Source organism: Physeter macrocephalus, chromosome 5 (genome assembly GCF_002837175.3).
Source record: "Physeter macrocephalus isolate SW-GA chromosome 5, ASM283717v5, whole genome shotgun sequence".
NCBI lineage: Eukaryota > Metazoa > Chordata > Mammalia > Artiodactyla > Physeteridae > Physeter > Physeter macrocephalus.
In genome coordinates, this window is record NC_041218.1 from 100363897 (window position 1) to 100376523 (window position 12627).

The following is a 12627-nucleotide window of genomic DNA, read 5'->3' on the forward strand; positions in this document are numbered from 1 at the left end:
GGCTCCTGGGACCTTGCTCATATGGGTTATACATTAAAATACAAAAGTTTATGCTTTTGGATAACAAAGGAGTTTTCTTATTGTTTAGACTTATGACATTTTCCCAGACTTTTTTTTTCATGGGGGATATTTTTTGTACTATTTCCTAATCTGAATCCTTGTCTGGGGCAAGACTTCTGGAAGGTCTGAATGAACAGCTTGGCAAATCCCGTCCCCCACAAAGCATACACAATACTGGACAAAATTGTCAAAAATAATCTCTTAAAGTTTCTGTCAAATTGGCCAAAGTCATACAGCCAGTTGAGAAGCATTTATTCAAAAAAGTCTACTGAAACTCGGTTTAAAAAATAGTGGGAGTCTGTGGGGTTTTGGCCTTGGGCTGCTCCTGTCTCGCCCTCCGCTACCCTCCAAGGGCCGGGCGGAGGTGAGGACCTGAATGGGTACCTTACTTTACTTTGGCCAGAGTAGGGACCATTCCACGCCCAGGTGTGTTGTCAAAAACAGGACCCATCTTAGCGGTAAACTCTTGTGAAAGATCAACATCACAACTCTCTTGAGGTCACAATACTGTTTGGGGGAAAAAGCCAGAATGGCAGAACAGGTGGAAACTTAACAGGGAGACCCAGGGAGTGAGACACCCCAAGTGGGCTTGACAAGATACCACTTGTCCCTGGTGGTCTGGGAGGCTGGGGACAGGTGCAGCATTGCTTGGTGGAGACCAGCACAGGCCCAAGCGAGCTACTCTTCTTTGGCTAAATATGAGGCTTTGTGCCTCAGAGGGTGCATTCACAGGGCAGACTTGTAAACTGGATGTAGAATGCATCTCCCCAAGTCACACACAGAACCATGAGCAGAGGATAGACGCTTTGCTGGCTAAAGGTATTTAAGTACAAACTTTGACCAATCACTAACTGACCACTAAGATATGTTGACCCAGGGGTGAGCAGTAAGAAGCCAGCCTTAAAAATTGAAACAGTAATAAACAAAAAACCTTAAAAGAGATATTAGCAGTTATACATTGCAGAGGAAACAGACTCCACATAAATAGTCCAATAGGCAAATTATTAAACAAGCAAACCAAAATCAATAACAGAAGACCAACAACTCCTGGGGAAAATAAGAATCTGGAGTTGCTACAATATATTATCTAAAATCTCCAGTTCAATAAAAACAAAAATGACAAGTCTGGGGTGAAAAAAGAAAGTGAAACTCTTACACAGGGGAAAAAAATCAATAGAAGCTATCTTTGTAGGGGCTCAGATATTGGACTTAGCAGATGAAGACTTCAAAGAAGCTATTATAGATATGTTCAGAAAACAAAAAGCAGGCTTCCCTGGTGGCACAGTGGTTGGGAGTCCGCCTGCCAATGCGGGGGATGCAGGTTCGTGCCCCGGTCCGGGAGGATCCCACATGCCGCGGAGCGGCTGGGCCCGTGGGCCGTGGCCGCTGAGCCTGTGCGTCCGGAGCCTGTGCTCCGCAACGGGAGAGGCCACAACAGTGAGAGGCCCGCATACCGCAAAAAACCCAAGAAAACCCCAAAATACCAAAAAAACCCAAAAAGCACGATTAAAGAAGTAAAGTTTGACAACAATGACTTATTAAATGTAGAACAACAACAAAGAATTAGGAATAATAAAATGGAACCAAATGGGAATTCTGGAGTTGAAAAGTACAATGACCAAAGTGAAAAATTCACTAGAGAGATTTAACAGCAGGTTTGAGCTAGCAGAAGAAACATTCAGTGAAGCTGAACGTTGGTAAATAGGGATTATCCAATCTGTAGAACAGAAAGAAAAGAAAAAAAAGAACAGAGCCCAAGGGATCTGTGGAACAACGTCATGTGTACCAACACATGCATAATGGGATTCTTGAAGGAGAAGAGAGACAGAAGGGGCTAAAATAAAATAAAGGTAGAAAATTTCCCAAATGATGAAAATAATTAATTTACACATCTAAATGATCAATAAACTCTAAGTAGGATAAACACAAAGTAGTGCAACATGGAAACATTGTGAAACCGTTGAAAGACAAAGAGAAACTCTTGAAAGCAGCAAGGGAAAATAAATTATCTTACAGAGGGAACCACAGTAAGATAAATAACTGACTTATCAGAAGCAATGGAGAACAGAAGGTGGAGGGTGACATATTCAAAATACTGAATGGAAAAAACTGTCTAATAAGAATCCTATGTCCTGCAAAACTATCTTTCAAAATAAGGGCCAAATAAAAACATTCCCAGGTAAACAAAGACTGAGAAAGGTCCTTGCTAGCATACATACTATAAAAAAATACTACAATAAGTTCTGGATGGAAGGAAGCAATACCAAACAGTAACTCCATCCATGTGAAAAAATAAATGTACCAGTAATGGTGTTTAAGTAGGTAATTATAAAAACCAGTGCAAATAAAAAGTTGATTAAAAAAAATCTCTTAACTGATTTAAAAGAGAATTACACAAAACAATAATTATAAAGTTGTTCTGTTGGCCTTATATGAATGTGTAAATTTATGACAATAATAGCACAAAAGAGAAGACAGGAATGGAAATAAATTGGAACAAGGAAATGAAACCAAAGTGTAATATGGATCCACAGGAAGAAATTAAGAGTAGTGGAAAGTTAATCTAAGAGATTCTAAAAGGCATTTTCTCCTTCTTCCTTAAAAACTTAAGATTATTATAGTAACAATAATAATAATTATAATAACACTGTATTGTTAAGTTTATATCATATATAGACATGCTATAGATGACAATAATACCATAAAGTGGGGGAAGGGAATAAAGTAATGTTGGAGAAAAGTTTCTATATTTTACTGGAATTAAGGCGCTATTAATATGAAGTAAATTGTCACAAATCAGGATACATATTGAAATCCATGCAGCAATCATTAAGAAAATAACTCAAACATTGTAGTAAAAAATTCACTAAAAGAATTAAAATGCACCATAGGAAAACATATTTAATACAAAAGAAAGTAATAAAGGAGAAAGAATAAAAAAGACATGAGATGTATACAAAACAAATAGCAGATGGAATATGTAGATCCAATCATACCAATAATAACATTAAATGTGGCTAGACACACCATGCAAAAGACAGAAACTGTCATAGTAGACAAGTTAATAAGATCCGATTATGTGCTGTCTATAAGAGACATGTACTGACATTCAAGGACACCAACAGGTTAAAAATAAAAGTATGGAAAAAAGATATATCGTGCAAACAACAACGAGAGAGTTGGAGTGGCTGTAGAATTATCAGGCAAAATAGATCTTGAGACAAAGGGTCATTTTATAATCATATAAGGGAAAATTCATCAGGAAGGCAGAATAGTTATAAATATATATGCACTTAACAACAGAACCCCAAAATATAATAAGTAAAACCCCACAGAATTCAAGGGAAAACAATACACAATTCAGCAAAAATATTTGGAGACTTCAGTACCCCTCTCTCAGTAATGGATAGAGCAACTAGACAGAAAATCAAGGATGTAGAAGATTCGTACAACACTACTGACAAACTTGACCCAACTGACATCTATAGAACACTTCCCCTAACCACAGGAGAACACACTTTCCTCTCAAGCACACATGGACTCTTCTTGAGGAAAGGCCATGTCTAGGCCATAAAACAATTGGGAAGCAGTTGCAGGACCAGCTGCTGCTTCATACCAGTGAGGTAAATCAACAGACCACCACCAACAAAGAGAGTGTGGAGGTCCCCAAACGTACAAAGATTCTGCAATTTTCCTTCTATACTACTCCTTGGAGTTTCTGAGCTCAGGGAAGACCTAGACCTTCCTTTAAAGGATCTCCAACTACTTAAATCAGATCCACCCATAATAATCTTCCTTTTGATTAAATGTCAATTGACGAATTGACTCTAATTACTTCTGCAAGATCCCTTCACAGCAGCAATTACAATGTATTTGATTGAATAAGGGAGAGAAGGTGCATGTATGCTACAAAATGGCATTTTCCTCCCTACGTCCTCCAATCACAAGGGACTATCCCTTGCAGTATGCCATAGCCAGAAAAGTACTGGAAAGAGCATTCTAGGGAATGTAGTATAGGACGTAAGGGCATTCAATTAATAACTAAAAATCTTCCCACAACGGAAAGCCTAGACCCAGATGGCTTCATTGTCGAATTCTACCAAACATTTAGACTATAAATACTGCTAATTCTTTACAAACTCCTCGAGGAAATAGGAGAGGAGGGAATACTTCCCAACTCATTCTATGAGGCCAGTTATTACTCTGATACCAAAGCCAGACAGAGACATCACAAGAAAAGAAAACTCAGACCAACATCCCTTGGGAATATAGTTACAAAAATCCTCAAAAAGTATTGGCAAACCAAATCAAGAAATGTATAAAAAGGATTATACACATGATCAAATGGAATTCATTTCAGGAATTCAAGGTTGATTTAACAGCTGAAAATCAATTAGTACAGAATACTAACAGGACGAAAACCATGATATAGACAGAAAAAGCATTTGACAAAATCCAACACCCATTTAGGATACAAACTTCGGACTACCTAGGAATAGAAAAAAAACTTCTTCAACTAGATACAGGGCATTTATGAAAAACTAATAACTAGTGTCATATTTAAATGTGAAAGACTACATATTTTCTTCCTAAGATCAGAAGAAGGCAAGGACATCCAATCACACCACTTTTATTCAACATTGGAAGTTCTAGCTAGTGGATTAGGCAAAAAAAGGAATAAAAGGCATTAAAATTGAAAAGGAAGAAGTAAAACCGTCTTTATTCACAGATGATATGATCTCAGATGTGTAAATCCTAAGTAATCCACACACACACACACAAACCTACATGAACTAAAAAACAACTTCGGCAAGATTGCAGGATATAAATCAATATACAACATTCAATTGTATTTCTGCATACTAGCAATAAACAATCTTAAATGAAATTAAGAAAACAATTCCATTTATAATAAATACTTAGGAATAAAATTTAAAAAGAAAGTATAAAACATACACTGAAAATTATAAACACTGTTGAGAGAAATTAAGATCAAAATAAATGGGGAGATGCTTATGTTCATGAATTAGAATTGTTAAGCTATTGTTAAGGTATTATAAGCAATATTGTTAAGATGACAATTCTTCCCAAACTGACCTATAGTTTCCACACAAATCCTATGACATCCTAGCAGTTTTTCTTGCACGAGTGAACAAGCAAATGCTCAGAATAGCCAGTCTTGAAAAAAGAGAAACTAAATTGGAGGACCTATATATAGGTTTATATAGGAATATAAAAAGAACTCTTACAACTTAGTAAAAATAAAATAAATAACGCAGCAAATGGGTAAAAATTTGAACAGACATTTCACCAAAGAAGGTATATAAATAGCTGCTGAAAAGATGCTCAACATCATTAAGGAAATGAAAATATAAACCACGAGATCCAATTACATAACCACTAGTATGGCTAAAAAAAACACAACAGATAATAACAAGTGTTATAATAACAAGTGACAAGGATGTGGACCAAGTGAAAGCCTCATACTTTTTTTTTATGCAACAAATTCTATTTAGCATAGTCAGTCCCAACATTCAGCACAAAAAGAGTTTACAGAGGATAGAAAGTGCATTAATAAAAGCCAGTCTTTACCAAAGGAAAGCAGAAAATATATTACTATTTTTATTTTATTTTATTTATTTTATTTTTATTTTTTAACATATTTATTGGAGTATAATTGCTTTACAATGGTGTGTTAGTTTCTGCTTTACAACAAAGTGAATCAGTTATACATATACATATGTTCCCATATCTCTTCCCTCTTGCATCTCCCAGAAAATATATTATTGATTCAAAATATTTTACACTTGAATGATAAACTGCAATAACTTATTCTGGGCACCTACTGATGTAAGAGAAAGGAAGAGAAGAAAAGAATGCTTTAGAAGAGCTCAGTCTCCAGCTGGTATCACAGGAGTCAGTAGAGGTCACTAAGACTGGCAGTCTTTCTTGCTTCCTGCATTAATGCCCTCAGCTGGAACTGTTTACAGGACAGAAGACATACATGCTTCAGGAAGACATCCAGGTCTATTACTCCCCGCCTCAAGGCTTCTCCCAGGTAAAAGATAGTGTCTTCAATAGCATTTTCCTCTGCATACAGATTTAGGATCTGTTTGTATAGTGGGGCTGTGGGAATGATAACTTCATCAATATCATTGTTTTCAGACTGATTTTCCATTTTCTCCAGAGCAGAACTGAGTTCTTCATCCTTCTTTCTCAAAAGTTCTATGTTTTTATCAACCTCAGCCTGAAAACAGAATAGTCCAAGCATGATGATTTTATACTAATTGTAATTATCTGCTTGTCAGACATCTACAATTCAACTTCACAGAAACAGACTTGCTAATAAAACGATGCTTAAACAACTCATGGATGAGATTCATGTATCACATTAGTCATAGTTAGAGGAAAAGGTGTGCTCTAACATGCTGAGTGAAAACAGGAGATGCTGAGCGGAGCACTTTTGGTGGCAGTGATAAGCTTGTCACTTACCAGTGACAAATGATACTGCAAACTAAGCCATCAGACAAGACACTTTCCAGCAGGAGGTTCCTTACATGAAAATCATAAAGGAGGTCCTTCTTTCAAAATCCAGGTCTATTACTCCCCGCCTCAAGGCTTCTCCCAGGTAAAAGATAGTGTCTTCAATAGCATTTTCCTCTGCATACAGATTTAGGATCTGTTTGTACAGTGGGGCTGTGGGAATGATAACTTCATCAGTATCATTGTTTTCAGATCGATTTTCCATTTTCTCCAGAGTAGAACTCAGTTCTTCATCCATCTTTCTCAAAAGTTTTGTGTTTTTATCAACCTCAGCTACTTCTTGATCTAAACAGGTAACCATCTCTTCCAGTTTCTGGTGACCTTTTTTCAGGTCTTCTTCTGTTTGTTTCAAGGCATTGAGCTCTGCCTGGGCACGATCCATTTCTTCCTTCATCTGCCATCTCAGTTTGTCACTGACTGCTGAGATGAGAGAGGCTCGGATAGTGTGTCCTCGTTGATTGTGCCATCCCTACTGGGACCAACGGTGGTCACAGGAGGCTGGGAAGGGTACTGGGAACCTGTTGTGACAGGATACTGACCGCCAGGTGGGTAAGGACAGCCTGGGTAACCACTGGGACTAGGAGGGTATCCGGATGGGTATGCAGAAATTCCTCTTGGCATGCCTGGCACGGAGGAAGTATTTGGTGGCCCTGTTGCCTGGTATGGTGGATAGGATGCTGAAATAGTAGGATGAGAAAAGACTGGAGGTTCTTCTCCAAACACTACAATCATGACTTGAATAAGCCCCAGCGAGTCTGACTGTGAGTGTTTCCATTCATGTAGATAAGGAAGATATATCTTCCCACTAGCATCCACACGCTTTCCCGTTTCAATAGTCATTGAACTAGTAGGCTTAAGAAAACAGATAGGGGGAATATATGGGTACGTGTCCAGCAGCCAGAGGCATATTGGATTATTTGTATGTATGCCTCTATAAGGCACAGGAGATGTTCCAGTGAGGTTCATTACCTCCCTGGAACTGCCAGCATTAAAAACATACGAATCCAATACAGGTTTGAGATCTCTGTATAAAGTGATAACACTGACAGTTTCACGTACAGTTAGGTCTCTGTATTTGAACTTGGACACCATTTCCTTGCCCTGTGGCTCTCTGACCCTGCCATGGCGGCCGCCTCATGACTCCCGTCCCCGCAGGCAGAGGGTCAGCCGCTCCGGGGCTGCCCCCCCACACAATCGCACGCCCAAGCCTCATACATTTTTGGCAGGAATGTAAAATGGTGCAGCCACTTTGGAAAACAGTCCGGCAGTTCCTTAAAATGCTAAACATAAATTTACCATATGACCCAGAAATTTCACTCCTAAAAATCTCCCTGGGGGAAACAAAAACAGGATCATACCAGCGTTAGCCACAATAGTCAAAAAGTGGAAACCGTCGCAATGTCCACCAACTAGAGGGTGGAGAAACAAAGTGTAGTCTATTCCTACAATGGAATGCCTTTAAAAGGAATGAAGGATGTACGCTACAATGTGGATGAGCCTCAAAAACATTATGGTAAGTAAAAGTAGCCAGAAGTAAAAGACCACTTATTTTATGATTCCATTCCTATGAAATGTCCATAACAGGGAACTCGATGGAGACAGAAAGTAGACTAGTGGTTCCCTAGGGCTGCACTGGAATTAGGAATTGACTATAATTAGGCATGAGAGATCTTCGGAGGTTGATGGAAATGTTCTAAAATTAGATTGCGGTGATGGTTGTAAAGCTCTGTAAATTTACTAAAAATCATTAAAGTTTACACTTAAAATAGGTGAATTTTGGGAATTCTCTGGCAGTTCAGTGGTGAGGACACTGTGCTTCCACTGCAGGGGGTACGGGTTAGATCCCTGGTAGGGGATACACCACTGGTTGTGCAGCGTGGCCAAAAAAAAAAAAAAAAAAAAATCCAAAATAAACGAATTTTATGGTTTGTAAATTATGATTTAATAAAGTTGTTTTTAAAAAAGAATCTTTGTGTCACCAACGCACTGCACAGTGAGCCTTCTTAAACGGCTGTTTGCCTGCAAAGGCTGTCTTCATGTCTCCTAGTTCCCACAACACGACATCTCAGGAAGATCTCACGGCCTGAAGAATCTCTGTAAGTGATTAGGACTCACTCTCTGATGTGAAAATCCCATTGAGTCTACACCGAAACTTCAACCTGATATCCAGTCCGGAGTCCCCTCCCTCCACCCTGCCCTGAGATGTCCCCTGGCACCTGCTTTGGGGGAAGGGGGCATGGTTTCCTCTGGCTGGCTTCCTGCAGGGCTCTAGGGTGCCTTTTCTTCCTGGCGTGTGGGGAGCATGGAGAAAGGAGGCAGACAACTCTCCGTGACTGGTGGACTTGTCCAAGCCACTTGAGGAGGCTTCAAGACAACTACTCACCGGAACCGGGTGCCGACGAGGGAGCGGAGACAGGAGAAGTTTGCATGTTGCTATGAGCACCAGGGTCAGACTGAGGCCCCTGGGGGCTTCCCCAAAGTGGCTATGGATGAGTCGGTCAGTGCATTAACTTTTTACTGGGCTTATTTCTTCAGATCGATATTATTTCAGGAAGAGCAAGTGCTTTTCGGCTAACTAACCTGGAGCCCTGAACGTCTAACTGTGCCTAAGGCTCCTGGCGCCGTCATCTGCTGTGGGACGCTTGCAGCCCACGTGGATATGCTTGGAGCCCGGGGGCCCGCCAGAGTCACCGGGGCTGGCGGGAGAGACGGGCGCTCTGGGGTCCTGTGGAAAGCCCACCCTCTCACTTCCCGCAGTCAGATGGAGGTGACGGTAGGTGTGTTTGTCTCCTTGTGGGCGTGACGGGAGGACAGAGCCCGGCGGGGACACCGGCTGTCCTGACTGGTGGGAGGGGTGCTGGGGTGCATGTGGGGTCCGCGTGGGCAGGGGCTCCTGCTGCGTCCAGCACATCTGGGCAGGGGCCCCGGGGCGCCCCCGGCGCAGTCAGGGTCTGCATTTAGCCGAGCCGAGTGGGGCGGGTGTGCCTGGGCCCCTGAAGCTGTCCGGGGTGGGAGGTTACTGGGGCTGCCCTGGGGTCAGCACAGACACCTTGAGGCTGTGTTCCCCCTCCTCTGTCTGAGGCTCGTGCCCCCCGGGGAGGGGCTGGGGTTCACAGGCTAAAGAGGGAAAAGGAGAGTGCCAGTTTTTTGTGCTTTGGGACCGAGGGAGGGGACTGGTTGGAAGTCTCCATCCTGACACCGGCAAGACCGCCAGGACCGGCCTGGTGTGGGCAAATGCGAGAGCTCAGAGCCCTTCTGGCCTCGCCACCTCCCACCTGTTGCGGCTGGGGCCTCTTGCTCATCAGCTCTCTGCTGTGGCTGGTCCCGCCGCCTCCCGTTCACTGAAGGACTCCTGGAACACAGCCTCACTGCCCCAGCCACACCTAAGGCCAGGCTGCCCTGGGGGCGGGGCGGGGGGAGCGGGACACGGGCCGGGCAGCATTATCCCCATTTCACAGATGGGCCAACTGAGGCTCAGGTGGAGCTGGGCTCTAGGCTTCCTCTCCCACCTCGGGGCCCCGGGGGCGAGGAGAGAAGCAGGGGGAACCGCACAAGCTCACTGGGGCCTCTGTGGACGAGTGGGGGGCCGGCAGGCCGCGTCTGGCTGTGGTGATGTTTGTAGCTAGCAGCTCTGTTATTGCCGTCACTGTCGTTGTTGTTTTGAAGGATGGTCTGAGGGACCCCTCGTGACCAGCCCTGCAGCCCGCAGACCCTCTGGGGTGGGGCTGAGAGGGGCTGAAATGCAAAGCTGTGAGAGCCTCTGGTCCATCCTCCACGAAGCCCCATCACCAGCACAGAGCAGGGCTGCTGAGAAGCCTCCCCCATGGATGAGATCTGAAGTGAATATGTTTTACTTTCAAAAGCACAGACTATTTCCAGACCGGACATTCTGGCCTATTTGAAAAGTGTTTCAATTACTTTCTGGCTGTGAGAACACCCTGAGCGGTCTCTTGGGTTCTCCTGGATCCCAGAAATTGGCTCCCATCTTCATTTAAAAACCCAAGCAACAGGGAAGACCCTGCACTTCCTCTACATAGGTGGAGAATGTCCCTTCAATCCATTTCTGTAGCAGCAAACATAGCGCTCTGGGTCCCCACGACTGGTGGCTCGGCCCTGGGCGGGCCTCAGCCGGGCCGCTCACCTGGGCCACCTCTCAGCCAAGCAGCATCTGGGTCAGCGGGGCCGGCTCTGTGCCCCATGCTGCCCCCACTTGGGTTTACGGGAGACAGCATATGTAACTGAGGCTGTCCAGTGTATGCACATATAATGGTAATGCAGGGATGCCCCAAACTGCTGGGCTGGGGGGAAGCCCAGAGACGTGGAGGATTCTTGTTTCACGTGTGGGTGGGAGAAAGGAGAGGAGCCTTGGAGCTGGACCGTGGACGGGCCGATTCGAAGGGAGGGGGCACTGGGTGAAGAGGCAGCACCAGAAGGTATGGCCCCGCAGGTCCTCGGGCGAAGGCCGTGAACTGGGTCTAGCCAGCTGGTCCTCATGGGAGGGCATGCGGTGCCCCGTGACCCTCCGTTCTCTTCTGCTCGCCCGCCACACCGGGCAAGATCTGCCCAGCAAATCAGCCAGGCGTGATGCTAGATGCACCGGCTGCTTCAGACAGCAGGTGAGCTGCCCACCTGGGTGCGGCTGAGATGCTAGCTCTGCCCTGCCCGCTCCCGCGGCCCTCTCCTCATTCCACTTTCCCTCCGGCCAGTGAGCCACCTTGTGCCCTGAATGTCAGGAAGTGGTGGCCTCGTGCCAGCCTGTGGTTCACCCGCCCGCCCTGTGGGAAGCTTGCTCGGCTGAGGCTACGGGCTGGGGCGGGGTCGAGGGAGGGACCACCCCGGCTCCACCCAAACCAGCGAGGCAAGCGAGCGCTGCGGACCCTCCCCGCTCTGGACGAGCTCAGAGACCTACCCAGCTGGCTTCATCCCGCAGCAGCCAGGGCCCAGCTCCCACACCCAAAGCAGGAGGGCATGGCTCCGGGCACAGACATCGCCGGTGTTCCTTAAGTGGGCTCAATTGACCTTTTTTCACAAAACACTGGAAAAAGTAAATAAGGTCACCTGATTTTAAACTGAGGCCATATGGCATTGAATGGCCCCCATCTCTCTCTCTCTCTGTCTCTCTCTCTGTCTCTCTCTCTCTCTCTCTCTCTCTCTCTCTCTCTCATACACACACACACACACACACACACACACACACACACGATGGCCATTTCCAACTACTGAGTATTACTAAAATGATGATTCATGGCTTGAGAAATATGAACATTTGAATCATAAGCAATTTACGCTTTAAACACAGTCATTGTGGTACGTTTGTTTGGTACTCAGCCTCGTCGGGGAAAGCAAACGTGGCTGCACATTTCATCAGGGACAGCGTGTCTGGAAAAACAGAAGGTTGTCTGCGCCAGAAAATGCTTGTGGAGGAGGCCCTCTCTAACCGTCTCCTGTCTCACCCCTCACTTCACCCACGAGGAGCGCGGTAGCCGCAGCAGGACCCGCTAACTCGAATGCCTGTGACAACGGCAGAGCAGTTAGTGCAACGAGCGCACCAGTGACTGCTGTTAGCACCCTCTCCCCACGTTGGAATGGAGGTGGGAATAAGGCTCAGGAAAGCGTCCCTAAGCCCTGCCCACATGGCGGAGAGACCAGCCTACTCGGCAGGCGTGGGTGGGTGAGCCTTGTTCCCAAACCACAAGTGACCAGGAGAGCTGGAATTGGCCGTCTGGGGAGTTAGGCCACTGCCTCTCCTTTCTGTCCACAGGACAGAACCTCCCACCTAAAAACAGGCCCAGTCAGGGGTGGTGGGGTGAGGGCTCTGCATGGGTGCATCTGCACTAAATCAGAGAAACAGCAGCTGCGTCTTGTGTGTCAGTCACATCTGCACCTCCAGCATCTGGTTCACTGAGAGGGAGTCCTCCTCAAAGGACCCTGCCCACGACGGGAAGAGTCAAAGGCAAGGTCAGTGGATGGACCACAAACCGCGTTATTGACTGGCCTTCAGGGGAGAAGCACGTTTCTGGAGAT

General features: G+C 44.9%; 1 protein-coding gene across 1 annotated transcript; it reads right to left on the reverse strand.

Annotated features, from left to right (window-relative positions):
- Positions 1-6613: 6613 nt before the first annotated feature.
- Positions 6614-11107, reverse strand: LOC102981758 (tumor susceptibility gene 101 protein-like). Its single transcript, XM_024115087.3, is given in 3 exon segments — positions 6614-7048; positions 7051-7720; positions 11013-11107. Coding segments are annotated over 3 exon segments (1200 nt in total).
- Positions 11108-12627: the final 1520 nt, after the last annotated feature.